A 17,062-nucleotide genomic window follows, 5' to 3' on the forward strand; every position below is an offset into this window, starting at 1 on the left:
AAACCAGACAGCTGACTTAATCTGGCGCACCACCAAGTTTGTCCATCTAGGTCTAGACAGATCTCAGGTAATAGCAGATGGGCCAGGAGTGGCCTGTAGGGTTTTGTTCAGAGGAAGCCTCTCTTCCTGCAGCTGCAAGTGTCTGAATTTTCAAACACTTTTCACATTTTAATTTCAGCTGAGGGAAATTCAAGGGAAAATGCATTTTACACAAAGATAGGAAAGAACAATTTATAGCCACTTGTTACTGGTTTATTACTACTGATTCCATAACTTAGTAACAACTTTTGAGCTCTTCCATGTGCCAGGCATTGTGCTAGGCCTGTTCTTCAGAACGAGGAGGCTCCTCTGCCTTCACAGATACAGACGCTGAGGCCCGCGGAGGTTAGGTGTCAGCTGGCAAAGCTAGGGAGGCTCAGGCAGGAAGTAAGTCCCGGTCTTCTGCGAGGCACGTGTAGATCCTCCTGTTGGACTGACTCCGTACTGGCTGGGAAACAGGAGACTGAATTCAAAGGGGCCCGTTTAGTCAGCTGAGCCAGTGGGCTTCAGTGTCCCCATCTGTGAGATGGGACTGCCCCGCCAGAAAAGAGGGTGGCAACAGCCTCGGGCGGCGAGGAGCGGGAAGCTTTGGCGCGGGTCTTCTGCCAGCCATGGGGAAGAAGGAACAGAGCGGGCGGCAGGGGGCGGGTTTGGCCGGCCCTGCCCTGCCTTGCCCAGCCCTGCCCTCCCCTCCCCTCCCTGCCGCGCCCTCTTCCCTCTACTCGCTCCTGCAGGGCCTGGGCGGCCATGGCGCTCGGGCTCGCGGCTCTGCGCGTCCTGCTGGGTGGCTTCTTTGCACTAACCGGGGCAGCCAAGCTTTCGGGGCAGATCTCGGCTCCCGTGTCCCAGCAGATGGTGAGCGGCGGGGCGGGGGCGGCGGGCGGATGGACGCGGGGGCGGCTGCACGGCGGCGGGTGCTGCGTCCCCCGCAGTTACCCCGGCTCTGGCCCCGGCGCCCGGCCAGTCTCCGGCCCGTCTGCCCGCCTGCCCGAGCCGATGCCCCGCGGACCCGCCTGCCTTCCGGCGAGACGGCGCTGAGCAGGGGGAGAGCACGTCGACTGAGACGGGGGCGCCTTCTTAGGGTGCTCCTCGGAGTCCTCCGACTCTTGCCTAGACGGAAGGGGCGGGCCGGATCTTCCAGCAGAGCCCTGGGGGGCCCGCGCAAACCTAGGGCGGGAAGAGGAAAGCGTCCGGACCCTGTGGATGGAAGATAGAATGCAGCGGGGGACCCAGCACCCTCTCCGTCCCCTTCTCCTCCTTCGCTTGCCTGCGTTCTTGGGAGGGTCGTGAGGAGCGGGTTTAATATTTATTATTCCCCGCTTGGTGGAGTAGGAAAGTCGCCCTGAAGGTGAAGTGTATCTGCTAAAGGTTACACAGCTAGTCAAGACGCAGGAGCCAATCTAGGTGCTCTCCTGAATCAGAATCTGGAGAGCCCTTACCATGGAGGTAGAGAGGAATGTCTACAAGCCCTCCTCCTGTCTCCTGGCTGGTTCCAGACTCTTGAAAAGCTTTCGTGTGGTTATGCCCATCAGTCTCTCCAGCCTCTCAAAAAAGCAGACTTGGATATCCCTGCAGCCTCCCTCTCCCAGGCCTGGGTTCTGCCCTTCCTTCCTGGTTTAGGATGGTGGATTGTTTGGGGAAGTACATCCCCAGAGCCAGACAGCTTCAAGTTTCTTTGTTGTAGCAGGGTAGGGAGGGTAGAGCTGAGGTGGGGAGTAAGGGTGCAGGAAAAGGTAGCGGGCCTGCGGGTGGTGGTCATATGGCCCAGATCAGAGCCTGACTCAGCACAATGAGCCTCTTTGAGCTCCTTAACTGCTCAGTGTCTACTGCAGTGGGGTCCAGGCCCAGCATACCATATTCAGAGTGGAATCTGTTGAATAAGCAACAATTAACCTTTCATCCTCTCCCCAGCCTCCCAATATTCCCATCATAGTATCCTCAAGAAAATCGGGCCAGGCAGCAAGAAGGAGAAGCTGTGGCATGCCTAACTTCCTGGTCTTGGAATTTGGGGCTGGGGTCTAGTCCAGTGAGAGACTGGTGAGAAAACTAGTCCTCCTCTGCACCACCATCCGGCCCTTCTTGGAGCGTAAAGCCTGTTTTCCTGATTCCAAAGCTCAGTCCCTCAGGGAGGCCCTCTCCTCTCCAGACTGACCTCAGCCCTGGGCCTGACCTAGCAGGGTAGCTCCTTTGTTGGGGGAGTTGAGGATGCAGACACAGAAGGCCCCCGTGGAGTGCCCAGGCGGTGGACCTTTGAGTGTGGCTGACAGGCATTCCCTGCCGCCCCTAGAAAGCCCTGTTTGTGCAGTTCGCTGAGGTATTCCCGTTGAAGGTGTTCGGCTACCAGCCGGATCCCATGAGCTACCAAGAGGCTGTGGGCTGGCTTGAACTGCTGGCTGGGCTGCTGCTGGTCCTGGGCCCACCGATGCTGCAAGAGATCAGTAACTTGCTTTTGACCGTGCTCATGATGGGTAAGGGGGTGCAACTGCGCTGGGGAAATGGGGACTTCTGGCAGAGGGTAATAGAAGATCTGGCTGTTCCTTTACTGTTGTCACCTTTTTTTTTTCTGGAACCAGGAACACTCCCCGCTCTACTATAGTTTCCATGGTCTTTAGACTAGGACAGGTGCTTTTTAAACTTAAGATACTGTAACATGATTCTGTCTCAAACATACTTCCTACCTCATTGATTCATTTGGCTGCAGGGTATCCCCATGGTGAGGATGTCTTGTAACTTAAAAGCCCCTACCCCTCTCTCCTCACCCCTACCCTTGAGGTGAGGGGATGAAGTAGCAGGTGCCGTGGAGTTATGTGTCTGGCAGGTGGGAAAGCAAGGAAACGGGGGTCCCTGAACAGAAAGGCAGAGTATTTCCCTGTGACAGGCAGTTCTAGAGGAACCCCTCCCAGCAGCTCGGCGCACACAAACTGCTGATGTACAATGACAGCTGCTGCTTCAAAGGTCAGATGTCTTCAGCCTTGTCTGTATCCCCTCGTCTTGTGTCACCATTGCCGTCACCACAGCCACCCCTTTCCCAGACCTTCTTTTCCATCTCTGGAGCTTTCCTCATCTTCAGATCTTTCCCATATCTACACCACTAACCCCTGCACCGCCTCCTCTCCAGTAGGATTAAGAAGGGAGAAGGATCAGAAGTTGTTCTAAAAGGCCCGTCTACCTACCTCCCCGTCCTACTTGGCAGGCTTATTCCTCTTTCTTTCTCACCCTCTGAGAGTGGCTACATTAGTTCAAGGGGCCTCTGATTCTTGGTTCTGTTCTCTTCTGGAGGCCAGAGAGATGAGTGCAACTAGTTTAGGGTGTGTGTGTGTGTCTGTGTATGTGTTGGGGGGTGGGGGTGTTGAATGGGAGGGTTTGAGCTAGAGTGGGTCAGGGAGTCTCAGGGACCTCACTTTCCATTCCAGGGGCTATCTTCACTTTGGCATCTCTGAAAGAGTCACCGAACACCTACATCCCAGCTATCATCTGCCTGGGGCTCCTGCTGCTGCTGGATATCTGCCAGCTCTGAGTCCAAACTAAGAAGGTGATCGGACCCATCAGGAAGAAGACTCTTCCGAGTGCATCCAAGGGATCCTGGGAGTCCAGGGCCTCTTGCCTCTTCATGCTGTGTCACTGTCAGGGCTGGAACATGGTGAAAAACACAGTCTACTGCCTTGTTACCAGTACCTCCAGGGTTGGCCAGTATTGAAGTAGACACCTTATCTACCTGACCCTGCTTTCTGTCTTGGACATTTACTGTTCTTTTTTTTAAAGGATACGTGTTAAACATACATTCTTCATGTCATGTGAAAATTGAAAATAAAGAGAAAAGCAATTTAAATCACCCCAGATTTTAATGATGCACTAAAATAACTACTATTAATTCCTTTTAGTAACTGTACCCCTTTATACAGATATTTCTTTATACAGATATTTTTTAATGAAAATGAGACAAAATAAATTATTACCTGCTTTCAAAACTCATACTGTAACATGATTCCAAGTCTGTTTTACCTCCTTGCTGTTAATGGGTGTATAGTATTCCACCGTAAGGATGTACTGTAATGTACTTACTCAAGGCCCCACTGAGGAACATTTAGATTGTCCCTGTGTTTTGCTGTTGTACACTTAACAGTAAACCTTTGCATACTTAACTGTCTTTCCTTAGAAGTGAAGAGAGAGGATGGGGAGGGGCAGAGGGAGAGACAAAATCTTAAGCAGGCTCCATCCCCTGCAAGGAGCCCAGCAGGGGGCTTGATCTCGTGACCCTGAGATCACTATCTGAGCTGAAATCAAGAGTCAGCCGTGGGATGCCTGGGTGGCTCAGTTGGTTAAGCATCTGCCTTGGGCTCATGTTATGATCCCAGGGTCCTGGGATGGAGTCCTGCACTGGGCTCCCTGGTCATCAGGGAGCCTGCTTCTGCCTCTGCCTGCTGTTCCCCCTGCTTGTGCTCTGTCTCTGACAAATAAATAAATAAAATCTTAAAAAAAAAAAAAAGACAAAAGGAGTTGGATGCTCAATGGATTCAGGCACCCAGGCACCCCTAAATTACAATGTCATAGTAAATCACCTTTGCATACTTAACTGTCTTTCCCTAGAAGAGAGAGTGCTGCTTCAAAAGGCACATTTTTAAAAATTTTTATGAAATCATTATAATTTACACATTTAGTATGGCAGACTCTAATGCCTGGGTTCTTAAGCCTCATGAGATACTCCTTCCTAGTCTTTTACCTTGTGTGCAGAGCTAACAAAGATGAGCACAGAGTCATCGTTTTACGGGCTCTAAAACTGCCAGCCTTTGGTAGTGAGGTAGGGCACCCAGTGTGGTGCTTCCTGGATATCGACATGGAGGCAGAGGACTCCCAACTCCAAGAGATGCCGCATGGTAAAGTGCTTGGAGCCTGGGATGAATCCCAGAGATCCTAGGGGATCAGAACCAGGTGTGTGTGTGTGTGTGTGTGTAGGAATTATTGAGGGAAAGTGACCATGTTAGAGTCCCTACTATCATATCGTCAACTATCTTCACCTCACTAGGGGCTTTTTGGAAAGTGATAAATGCCTCCCATAATGGAAGATAGGAAAAGAGTTTATTTATGCAACTCCTCTAGCCATCAGCACACACATCACTTTGGAGGTGGGGACAATGGCTTTTGGGAGCCCACAGGAATGAAGTCTGTACATTAGTCCATTTCATCTGCACTACAGAATGGTAATTTCCTTTCTGACATGAGCTAGGAACCTCAGACAAGTTGGCACCCTTAGGTCTTTCCTTCTTGTGCCCAAGGGCAGAGTCCATCTAGACAGTGTGTGTTTGTATGTGTGTATATACATACCCTGGTATATCTGTAGTAGTACGTAAAGATAGTTGTAATATGTAAAGTACATATAAAAAATGTGCTTGTGTACATTCACTACATAGAGTGTCAAAATAATCAGGAAGCCTCTTCTTTCACAGAGGTCCAGTGATGACATACCTTCAGTTTCTAGGTTGTGTAATTTGGCTACTTCACAATGACATCAAAGATGCATGATCTCTCAACTTTCTGCTCTGCTGCTTTTAATGTATTGGCTCCTGCCCTCGGTGTTGCACGGAATACCCATGATGGACTTAGACTAGTAAAGGTTTATGCACCCTGGTCGGCAATGAACAGAGAGGGTAGATGAAGGTTCCTGCCACTTACTAGCTTATTTGCAAAATATGGGCAATGACAGTAAACACTTCATAGAGTTGCTGGGAGGACTTAGTGGGCTGAAGTGCTTACAGTCCTGCCTGGACATAATAAGTGCTCAGTAAATGCTATTATTAAATAGCGTTTGTTATTAAATAGCTGTTTGTTCTACAGATGAGAAAACGCATTCAGAAGGCTTAAGTGCCCGCCTGTCAGATCTGAGACTAGAATTAAGGCTTGATTGACTCCAGAGCCCACACTTTCCACCGCACCAGTTTCCCAAGTCCAAAGTGGGCAGGGATGACACCCCCTGTTCTCTTTGACAGGGTAAATGGGATGATCTGTCTGATGTGATTAAATCAGCCTTGCTTTCCAGAATTGCCCCTCTGCATGAAAATTCGGAAGCCCAAGAAAGTAGAACCTGGAACCCCTAGGATCCTGGCCTCTTACCATCTCTGCTCCTCCCAGAATGTGACGTCAGTCTTTCTCACAGGGCTGTAAGTAAAACCTCTCACAGCTGGCATTAGATTGAGGGCTCCTGTCTAGCACAGTTTGGACTGTAAGCTGATGAGCAGCTCCAGGACCCCCAGGCGCGGCTGTAGGACCCGCCCTGCAGCTGTGGCAGAGGCAGCAGGCTGGCGGGCTAGCAGAGTGGGTGGGCCAGCTGGTGTGGAGCAGTTGGGATTGACAGCAGCAGGAGTCTCTTGAGCCTCCTCCGTCTCTTGCTTCCTCAACCCAAGGAAAAGTCAGACCTCGGGAAATGTGCCCCCCAAACTGCTAACTAACCCTGGAACTTGGTTAGGTCAGCACCATGACATTCAGCTGCAAGGCCTTTCTTATACCTTTCTCTCCTCCACCCTGGGTCCTGGGCCCTCAAAGACCCTCCCTTCTCTTGGGGCCCTGCCTGGACCCCACAAAACAGCTCATAGCTGCCGCAGGTGGGCCCCAGCCCCTCCCCCTGTTGGGTGTCCTGGGATTAGTTGGCTGATGGGAGGGTCTGAGATGTGTGGGTGGGAGTGGATTCTGCTCTGTCTCAGCTCCTTAAAGCCAGGCCCCCCAGAGCCCCAGAGATTGCTGCAGCAGCCAGAACAGCAGGAGGTAAGAGAGGACTGATGTGCTGGGATGGCAAGGGAGGTTCATAGTGGGCCAGCTGGGGGCGAAAATCGTAGCGGACAGAGCCGAGAGGGAGGGGGAGAAGAGAATACCCTCAGGGTTCCAGAAAGGACTGCAGCCTCAGAGGTTCAAAGTATAAATTTTGGTATCGGAGGAACTGAGTTTTGGGACACCCTAGGAGGGTGACAATGCCAAAAATAGGGATAGGACCTTGGCTTGCGCACTCACCCCCCTTGGGGAAAGAAGAGGAATATGCCCAGATGTCTCTGTGTTGTTTTGTTTGCTCCGGGTGCCTGTGTGGGTGGTGTACACATTCATCTGCCTGCTGCCTGGAGGGGAAGGGAGCTAATGGTTATGAAGCGTCTCCCCAGTGTCAGCCACAGCGCTCAGAGTTTTACTTATGTTTCCTCATAATCCTCCCAACAACACTGTGAGGGAGGTATTTTAATCTCCACTTTAAGAGCAGAGAAGCCTGGCTCAGTGAAGCGGAGTAATTTGCCCAAGGTCATATGACAAATAAATGTGTGTATCTAGAATCTGCCTGATTCCTGGGCCTGTGCTCTTTTTTACTCTGCTGTCCAAAGTTTTGAATCAGATCCAGGACCTCTTTGTGGTCAATTCTGGATCCAGAGGAAGGGAACAGGCTGGAAAGCCCGAGAGTTGTAGTAAGTTTTCAGCCCTGTCCCAGGGGATCCGGGCAACCGCCAGGAGAGGACCTTCAGCTACCCAAGTCCAAGGTCACTGTGCAGGGGCCTGTCCTCAGGGTCCCTGCATCATAACCCTGTTCCTCCATCCACGCTTTGTGGAGGCAGGAGGATTGGGCTTTTTCTGGGAAGGATTCTATAGTCCAGTCTGGTTTCTCCAGAACTCTGTTGTCTCAGCCTTGCTTGGGCTTACTGCAGATGCCCGTGCCTCCATATTATCCAAACCATCCTCCATCTGTGAGGGGCGCTTCTACCCTCTCAGTCACCAAGGCTGGAAATTTCCAAGCTATCTAGGACTAAGCCTCTTCCTCATTTCCCTGCAGCTTGTCAGCAAGCCCATTCTACTCGAAATGACTCTGGAGTTCATCCCCTAATTCTCCATTCTCGGGGCTGCCGGCTCAGCTCAGCCCTAAGCCTCTTTCACGCGGACTTCCTTGCTTCTAGTATCTCCTCCCTGCAAGGACTGAGGCCGAGGAGGCCGGGGCCGAGGGAAGGTGGTTATGGAGGGCTGCTTCTGTGGCCTGCCTCCGCCCTGACCTCTCTTCCGCCCAAGGTCTGAGATGAACGGCAGTGTTGGGAACCCGGTTGTCCGCGGCTGCAGCCTCTGGGATGACCCTGCTCGCTTCATCGTGGTACCCGCGGCCTACACCTTGGCTCTGGGCCTGGGGCTGCCGGCCAATGTGGCCGCCCTGGCGGTGTTCGTCCTCAGCAGCCGGCGTCTGGGTCAGGCCCTGCGGCTCTACCTGCTCAACTTGGCCCTGGCCGACGTGCTCTTCACGCTCACGCTGCCGTTCTGGCTCACCTACTACCTGGGCCCGGTCCACTGGCCCTTCCCCGAGGCCGCCTGCCGCGCGCCTGGGGCCGCCTACTACGTGGCCACCGACGCGGCCGTGGCCTTCGCCACGCTCCTCAGCTTGTGCCGCTGCGGCTCAGTCCGCGGGCCCCGGCCCAGGGCCGCCAGCCGCCTCGCGCTGCGCCGCCGAGGACCCGCGCGCGCCGCCTGCGCCGCCGCCTGGCTGGCGGGCCTGGCCAGTGCCGCGCCCTCGCTGGCCGCGCCGCACGCTCTGCACCCCGGGCCAGGGGGCGCCGCTCGGTGCCTGGAGCACGGCTGGGCGCGCGCCGGCCTGGCCTACGCCACCGTGGCCTTCTTCGCCGCAGTGTTCCTGCTGATGCTCCCGGCCTACGTGAGCCTGGCGCGGGCGCTCGGCGCGCCTTCGGGCCCCGGCCCCGTCCCCGCCGGCCGGCACGGGCGCGCGGCCAGGACCATGGTGCTGGGGCTCCTGCTGGTGTTCGCCCTCTGCCTGGCGCCCTACCACCTGCTGCTGGCGCCCTGGGTGGCCGGGCGGGAGGGCGCGGCGAGCAGCGACGGCTTTGGGTGCCGCGCCGCGTCCACCCTCGACGTCCTGCATGCCCTCAACCTGGCGCTGTTGAGCCTCAACAGCTGCCTGGACCCGCTCATCTACTGCTTCTCGGTGTGCCGCTTCCGCCAGGACTGCTGCGCGCTGGGCTCTCGTCCGGGGCTGGGAGCGCGCGGCGCCCACGCCGCCTCGCTGGCTGCCTCCTCGCGAGGCCCTGGCCTCCCACGCCTGCGGCACCCCTGCCACCCTGCGCGCAGGACACTGGATGGAGGAAGCCCTCGAAAGGACCCAGATTCCCGATCCTTACTCAACCACCGGCTAGCTGCCTCGCCGAAGGCTCCGGGCTCCCTGATGACAAGGAGATAGAACAGTCTTTGCCACGCGAATATTCCCTAGACGTTGGCATCTTTTGGATAGAGATAATATGCCGTGATTTGGCTCCTGCGTCCCGCTCAGCATTCTCGCATCTCCCTCTCTTCGTCCTCTGCCACCTCTGCCCCTCTCCGTGGGTTTAGTCACCTTCTCAGTCCTTGCAACAGACCAGTTTCCCTCCTTCAAGGCCTTTGTGCCTGACTTTCCCAGGAATGACACCCCTCTCTCTCCTTCACCAAGTTAATTCCTCTTCATCCTCACGTCCACAAAAGTAACGCTTTATAGGGAAACCCTTCTTGACCAGCAACACACATGCGAGCACACACAAGATTTTTGGGTTAGATCTGATTGTTCCTTCATAGCTATTTTCACAATTGTAATCAAGCAATTAAATGTTTTAAAGACTTTTTAAAAATTTATTTGATAGACAGAGAGGCACGCAGAGAGAGAGAGGAAGGGAAACAGGCTCCCCACAGAGCAGAGAGCCCGATGCGGGGCTCGATCCTAGAACCCTGGGATCATGATCCAAGCCGAAGGCAGAGGCTTTAACCCACTGAGCCACCCAGGCACCCCTGTAATCAAGCAATTAGGTGGGGTAATTCATTTTTTCCCCCTTCTAACTTGCCAGAATTTATTTATGTTGATCCAGAAGAAGGTGCCATTTTTGTAGAGCCAGAAAGGTTGGATATTGGCCGTTGTTCTTTCAGCCCAACTTAATAAATTCTGTGTTTACCTTAGTCACTACTGTATCCCCTCTGCTTGCTACTGTGTCTTGCACACAGTAAGCCCTCAGTATATAAGGTGAATGAATGAAACCTGGAAATGATTAGCTTAAAATGCTCAAGGACTCACTCAGAAATTCCAGATTGCTAGATTTTCCTCAAGTTTTTCGGGGATTTTCCAAGCTTGTATTACCTGGATTCATTCTTAACTCAGTCTTGATGATTGCTTCCCTTTTTCTGTTGTTGGATACCTGCAATTCTGCTATCACCTCCACTGTGCCAAGACTCCTGTGCCAAGACTGGTGGTAACCAAGCTGGAGATCTATCCTGCTATTAGCCGGGACAAGGATCGGCCAGAATTGCTGCCTTCTGCTTCAGCTGAACTGGGACTTTGTTAATGTGTGCAAATCCCTGCCAATGTCACCAGCCACCAGTGTTTTCCCTTCAGATGCCTTGCGGACTCAGCAGTTGGCTTCAGTTGGGGAAGGGAGCCACTCCCACTTCTCAGCCATGTTACTAGAGGCCCCCCAGCAGGACTGCTTGGCTCTCAAGGAGTTTAGAACCATGATGGGGAGCAGCATGTTCATGTTGCCAAGTGGCTGGGTCAGGAAGGGCCCCCTAATGAGCTACCGGGTCTTACTTCTGAATTTGCCTTCTAATAATAACATTTGATAAATTCCTTCTTTTCTTTTGATAAGTTACCTTTCGTTGGTCCCTTACTCCTTCTTAACATTTTTTTCTTTTACATTTTTAAAAGTAATACATGTTTGAAAATAAATTCAAAGCATAGAAAAATGTGAAATAGAAAGTAAAGTTCCCCTAGTGGTAGCCATTGTTCATTTTTTTCTTGTGTGGATCTTTCTAGATTATATATTAATAGTCTTCATAAACCAACAAATGGGATAGTATTATAAGACTCTTCTGCAATTTTTTTCCTCATTTAATAATTTTGTACATCTCTTTATATCTTTTTACAATAATTATATTTTGTACATCTACCTCATTCTTTTTGATAGAGGCAGAGTATTCATTTTACTCAATTGGTTCACTGTTGCTGGACACTTGTTTTCATTGTTTGCTTCTGTAAATGAGGCAAATGTCCACAAATCTTTGCATACTTGTAATTTTATAGAATAAATACCTGGCAATGAAATTGCTGGGTCAAGGAGCACGCGTGCACTTAAGTTGTTTAATTACATCATCTAATTACCACCAGAAATGCCGCACCAATTACACACCCATCAACAGTTCGTTGTAGTCCCTGTTTTACCACACCCTTACCGGAACTGGGTATTGTTCCTGGCACTCTCTGAAATCTGGACACCTGTTTGCATAACAACTATGAGCATGGGTACTTTTTTCTCTTTTTCCTAGAAGGATGCTCAGTCTCCTCCATATTTATTTGAAACCTGGTGGGGGTGGGAGTGCGAAGGAAAGGGTGTCACCTAAGACATCATACCAGCCAAATCTTAGCCTGTCTTGCTTTTTGGAAGAATTAAACAGAAGAACAAATGAGACCCCAAAAGCACACTGGTAGGTCTGTAATTATTAGAGAGATCTCCTTTGGGGATTACGTTGGTTCAGTCCATGCAATGGGGACCAGCATCTGGGCCAAGGTCAGGAGGCACCATTAACCCACGTCATGAATTCACTTGCTCTGGTGGGATGAATTGCTCAGCCTGGGGGTCCATGAGAAACGATCTGGTGTCCCACATTAGGGCTGGCTGAGTCTCCTAAGGCTGAATTTGATTCTGTCCAAGTAGAAAATGAATCTCTATGGCTTCACCCATCCCTGTGATCTTGTACTACCTTGCTTTTAATGTGACTTTTCCTGTAGTAAAGTAGTCAGTTTCCTTTGGGAAATGTCTAACTCAGTCTTCTGTGTCTGACCTGGGGAAAAACAACTTGAGACTTCATTGCCTCTGGGAGGTCAGACCTGATGGAAAGAAAGCCACTGTCTAGAGTTACAGTGTGTGGGGATCATCTTCTTTCCTCCTTTTCCTCCTTCTGTTGACTCAGGAGAGTGGGACGTGGGGTGAGGACACAAAGGGAAAGAGCTGGAGGGATGAAGAACAGACTGCAGTCCTTTTGGATTATTAATCCCCTTACTTATTCCAGATCTTCAAGGATTTGACCTAAGACCCTCCCTTAACCCAGGACTGAGAAGAAGGGAACCCAGGTTGGTTCGTCCTTGATTAGCTGCTGGACATCCCCTTTCTCCAGGATCTGGGGAAAACTCATCTGCCAGGTGTTTTCAATAGCTATTAATTAATATGCCCTAGACTCCCTCTACCTCTTGCAGGCCAGGAATGCCCTATCCCTGGCCCTACCCACCCAGGCCCTTTGGTGTGGTGGTCCAAACATGGTTCCAAGAAGTTGCTGCTGGCACAGAAAGAATCAATCTTTTCTTCTCTGCTGGACCCCACTCCCTCAGCTTAATAACAGTCTAGATCTCTGAACCCAGCCTAAACATATTCCTGTCCTTGGCCAGGGCTGGTCCAGGTTCTTGGCTCTGCATACACCTGGCTGGGCCCCTTGACCAGCTCTGCAGTCTCTGTGACCTTACCTGTTCCCACTTGAGTCCTTACCTCCAACCCAGCTCCTTCGGCCTCTGTGAGGAAACCCATTAGGTTTTACCTTAATTTCTCTCTCTGTCTTCAGGCCTTAAAGTGCTCTCTCTGGAACTGATGCTTTTCCCTGACATCTATTTCCCTTTCCTCTAACTCTAGAAGGATAGTCTTTCCCCCACTGTGGCTGCAGCTATCCTTAAAAAAAGAAAAAAAACTAATTTATTTATTTGCAGTGTTTCAAGATTTATTGTTTAGGTACAACACCTAGTGCTCCATGCTATACATGCCCTCCTTAATACCCACCACCAGGGCCACCCATCCCCCCACCTCCCTCCCCTCCAAAACCCTGTTTGTTTCTTGGAGTCCATAGTCTCTCATGGTTCATCTCCGCCTCTGATTTACTCCAATTCACTTTTCCTTTCCTTCTCCCAATGTCCTTCATGTTATTCCTTATGCTCCACAAAGAAGTGAAACCATATGGTAATTGGTTTCTCTACTTGACTTATTTCACTCAGCATAATCTCCTCCAGTCCCGCCCATGTTGATGGAAAAGTTGGGTATTCGTCCTTTTTGATGGCTGAGTTATATTCCATTGTATATATGGGCCACATCTTCTTTATCCATTGGTCTGTTGAAGGGCATCTCGGCTCTTTCCATTTTGGCGATTGTGGCCATTGCTGCTATGAAAATTGGGGTACATATGGCCCTTCTTTTCACTACATCTGTATCTTTGGGGAAAGTACCAAATAGTGCAGTGGCTGCAACTATCCTTTACTGATCCTGAAACCACCTCCTGGACTTGATTCCAGCTTTAGGAACTACAACCCCCTTCCCACAACAAGCACCTGTAGGGTTTTCCCAGTTCTGCCTTTCCTGCTGTTGGTGTGGCATATGCCTACCACCTACACATAATAGAGACATATTGACATAAAATCTGCTTCCTCACCCCTAATTCTTAGTGAGCACTAGTCTAGTTCTGAAATGTACTTGTGGTTGGGGTGTTGGGTTCACATTGGTCCTTGGCATTTGTGGAGTGCTGGGCAAAAGTACAAATAGGGACTCACATACTATTACATCTAAATATTTAAAAGTTGTGAATTACGTAATCTCTACACCCAATGTGAGGCTTGAACTTACACAACCCTGAAATCAAGAGTCACATTCTGTTCCAACTGAGCCAACCAAAGCTAATGCATTGTTAAATAAAATGTGTTCCATTCTCCTATTTTAACAAATATAACTTCATAATGACAGGATAGGAAAATATGTGTAAAATTGTAGTTTTTAAGGACTGAAAGTCAACAAATTATAAAAAGTGAATGAATTAAATTTGATATATTATATTTAAACACTGTGTTTGAATCTTGTATAAGACATTATTGTCATAGAAAATGTAAAATTTTTAATTTAATTTCTTGCTTGGAGTTCTTTCAGCTTTTTGGATCAATGGCTTTGTAGAGCTCATCATATTGGGACAAGTTTTGGTCATTGTTTCTTAAAATCATTTTGTGTCCTTTTCCCATTTTTCAGGTGTATTTAATAACTTTAAATTGTTCTATTGAGTCTGTTTATTTTTCCCAGTCTCTTTTTTTCCCCTCTCTGTTCTTCATTTTGAATAATTTTTATTGTGTGTCTTCAACTTCACTGATCTTTTTTCTCCAGTGTCTAACTTGCTATTAATCTCATCCTTTTTCACATTGTAGTTTTATGTCTAGAAATTCCATTTGGTTATTTTAAAATCTTGACTTTCATTTCTCATTATGTTCATACTTTTCTCCAAGTTACTAAGTATATTTAACACAGTATGACAGTTATTTAAAGTCCTTCTTTGCTAATTCTATCATGTTTCTTATTTATGACCTTTGTTTTGATTTACTAATTTTTTTTCTTTTTTTTCCTAAGATTTTTAGAATTTATTTTACAAAGAGAGCACAAGTAGGGGTAGTGGCAGGCAGAGGGAGAGGGAGAAGCAGGGTCCCAAAGTGGAGCTTGATCCCAGGACTCCAGGATCATGACCTGAGCCGAAGGCAGATGCTTAATCAACTCAGCCACCCAGGTGCCCTTAATTTTTTTTCCTTTGATTATATGTCACATTTTCCTGATTATTGTTATGTCTGTTTTTTTTTTTTGTTGGACTTGGGCATTGTGAAAGTTATGCTATTGGGTTTTGGTGTCTTCCTCTAAAAACTGTGGATTTTGTTTTATAAGATAGCTAAGTAAGTAACTTTCAGATTATATTGATCCTTTTGAGTATTATATTTATAAGTTTTATCAGGGCTAGTTTGAAGTAGCCTTTACTCTAGGGATAATTGAGCCATACTACCAGTGTATAATCCTCCTGAAATCTTAGTGAATACCATGAGTGTTCAATGACGACTCTCCACTCTGGTTTGTCAGAGCTCAAATATTCTCCCAACCTTGTGGAACTTTGATGATTTTTCAGCTTGCCAACTACTTACGTGTTCTTTGCCCTGTCTTCTGGTGTTCATCTTTGTGTGAAAGGCTTGGATGTCAACATAAACTGAAGGAGACCCTAAGCAGATTTCTAAAGCTCTTTTCCAACAGAATTCCTCTTATTTGCAGCTACCTCAGGTTCCATGAATCCCAATTTTTGTTCTCTTCAACTAAACAAGATTTCCACACTCTGCTTGGGATCTTCTATTCTTCATTATGGTCCAGAGTGTATCCCCAGGCAGATAGCTGATGAATTTACTGGGCTTACTAGGCTTGTTTTCCTCTTCTCAGATTCACAGTGTACTATTTGTTAATTTATTTGTTAAAAAGCAGTTGTTTCTTAGTTATTTTGGTGGAAAGGTGAGCATAATCCCTATTACTCTGCCATTTTCAGAAGAAAAAGTTGAGACAGACACTGCTTTAAGATAGTGTGTAACTGGGCCAAAAATAGACAACTAGCTTGGTGGAATATAATAAAGTGGGAGAAACAGGTCCAGACATATACAGTTCCTGATTTATACTTAAAATAACTCAGTGGAGGTAAAGGGAGGGCTTTTAAATAGATGATATAGGAGAAAATTAATCTTGATTCCTACCTCACACCATACCTAAAATTTAACTGGAGATGAAGCACAGACCTACATGTGAAAGGCAAAATTATGAAGCTTCTAAAATAAGTAGGGTGAGAATATCTTCCCAGCCTTAAGGTAGGCAAAGATTTCTTAAATAAGGCATAAGAATAACTATAAAAGAAATAACGATGATTCTTTTTTTTAAAGATTTATTTATATATTTCATACAAAGAGAGAGTGTGAGTGGGGAGAGGGCAAAATGAGAGGGAGAGAATCACAAGCACACTCCCCACTGAGCATGGAGCCTGATGTGGGACTCAATCCGGATGCTGAGATCATGAGCAGATCAAGACCAAGAGTCCAGTGCTTAACTGACTGAGCCACCCAGACACCTCAGTAATATATTTTTTTACGTTTTTATTTGAGTTAAGTTGATAATACAAAATTACATTCGTTTCAGAAGTACAACAGTAATTCAACAAGTCTATATGTTGTTCTCTGTTCACAAGTGTAGCTACCATCTGTCACCGTATAACCCTATTGCAGCATCATTGACTATATTCCCTCTGTTGTGCCTTTTTCTCCCATGACACATCCATTCCATAACTGGAAGCCTGTATCTTCCTCTCCTCTTCACCCATTTTTGCTCATCCCCCACCTCCTTACCTCTGGTAACCATCAGTTTGTTCTCTGTATTTATAGGTTTGCCTGTGCTTTTTGTTTGTTTATTCATTTGTTGTTGTTGTTGTTGTTGTTTTAGATCCCAAATATGTGTGAAATCATATGGTATTTGTCTTTCTCAGTCTGACTTATTTCACTTAGCGTAATACCCGCTAGGTTCACCCATGTTGTTACAAATGGCATGATCTCATCCTTTTCCATGGCTGCGTGAAAGGATGGTAATTTGACTTCATTATAATTACAAACTTCTCTTCAACAAATGACAAAATTAAGAAAGTGTGAAGACAAACCACAGACTTTTAGAGAATATTTGCAATACATAATTTGGAAAAAGCACTCTTAACGAATACATAATGAATCCCTTCAAATCAATAATTTAAAAAAAGACTGACAACTCAAGTTTTAAAAAGACAAAAATCTCAAACAGGCTGTTCACAAAAGAGGATATCCAAGTGGCTAATAAACATTTGTAAAAGTGTTTGACATCATTATCTTTCAGGTGGAGTCAAATTAAGGCTCCAATGAGATACCATCTCCTACTTACACAATTTTAGAATGGCTAAAATTAAAAAAAACTGACAAGTTCAAGTTGTTGAAGATGTAGAGAAACTAGACGTCTTATACATTGCTCATTGGTAGTATAACTTTATATAAACATTTAGAAAACTGTTTGGCAGCATATACTAAAGCTAAACAAACATGTGCTGCGTGATTATAAACTCAGCTCCTCCGTATATGCCCAAGAGAAATGCCTGCATATGTCCACTAAAAGATATACATGTAGCACATTCATAGCAGCATTTTCTTTGCCCCAGATTG

At 47.9% G+C, this 17,062-nt stretch overlaps 2 protein-coding genes across 3 annotated transcripts; both read left to right on the forward strand.

The window, feature by feature from the left end:
* Positions 1-18: 18 nt before the first annotated feature.
* TMEM35B (transmembrane protein 35B) lies at positions 19-4,099 on the forward strand. Of its 2 annotated transcripts, XM_032302262.1 has the most exons (3): positions 19-894; positions 2,327-2,507; positions 3,453-4,099. In XM_032302262.1, exons 1-3 carry the CDS (start codon positions 787-789, stop codon positions 3,554-3,556), a joined length of 393 nt encoding a protein of 130 aa, XP_032158153.1. In that variant the 5' UTR covers positions 19-786; the 3' UTR covers positions 3,557-4,099. The 2 variants fall into 2 exon arrangements, with proteins under 2 accessions (XP_032158153.1, XP_032158152.1); XM_032302261.1 differs by having other exon boundaries at positions 2,327-3,549.
* A 3,975-nt stretch (positions 4,100-8,074) lies between these two features.
* On the forward strand, positions 8,075-9,238 carry LOC116568227 (platelet-activating factor receptor-like). The gene has a single exon (XM_032303746.1). The coding sequence runs from the start codon at positions 8,075-8,077 to the stop codon at positions 9,236-9,238; it is 1,164 nt and encodes a 387-aa protein (XP_032159637.1).
* The last annotated feature ends 7,824 nt before the right edge of the window (positions 9,239-17,062 follow it).

The sequence above is a fragment of the Mustela erminea genome, chromosome 10, assembly GCF_009829155.1.
Source record: "Mustela erminea isolate mMusErm1 chromosome 10, mMusErm1.Pri, whole genome shotgun sequence".
Taxonomy (NCBI): domain Eukaryota; kingdom Metazoa; phylum Chordata; class Mammalia; order Carnivora; family Mustelidae; genus Mustela; species Mustela erminea.

What these genes read in the sequence shown, in the direction of transcription:
- TMEM35B (XM_032302261.1), top strand. Translation starts at nt 787, where the DNA reads ATGGCGCTCGGGCTCGCGGCTCTGCGCGTCCTGCTGGGTGGCTTCTTT. An exon ending in CTCCCGTGTCCCAGCAGATG is followed by an intron (nt 895 to 2,326) that starts GTGAGCGGCGGG and finishes TGCCGCCCCTAG; the next exon opens with AAAGCCCTGTTTGTGCAGTT.
- LOC116568227 (XM_032303746.1), top strand. Translation starts at nt 8,075, where the DNA reads ATGAACGGCAGTGTTGGGAACCCGGTTGTCCGCGGCTGCAGCCTCTGG.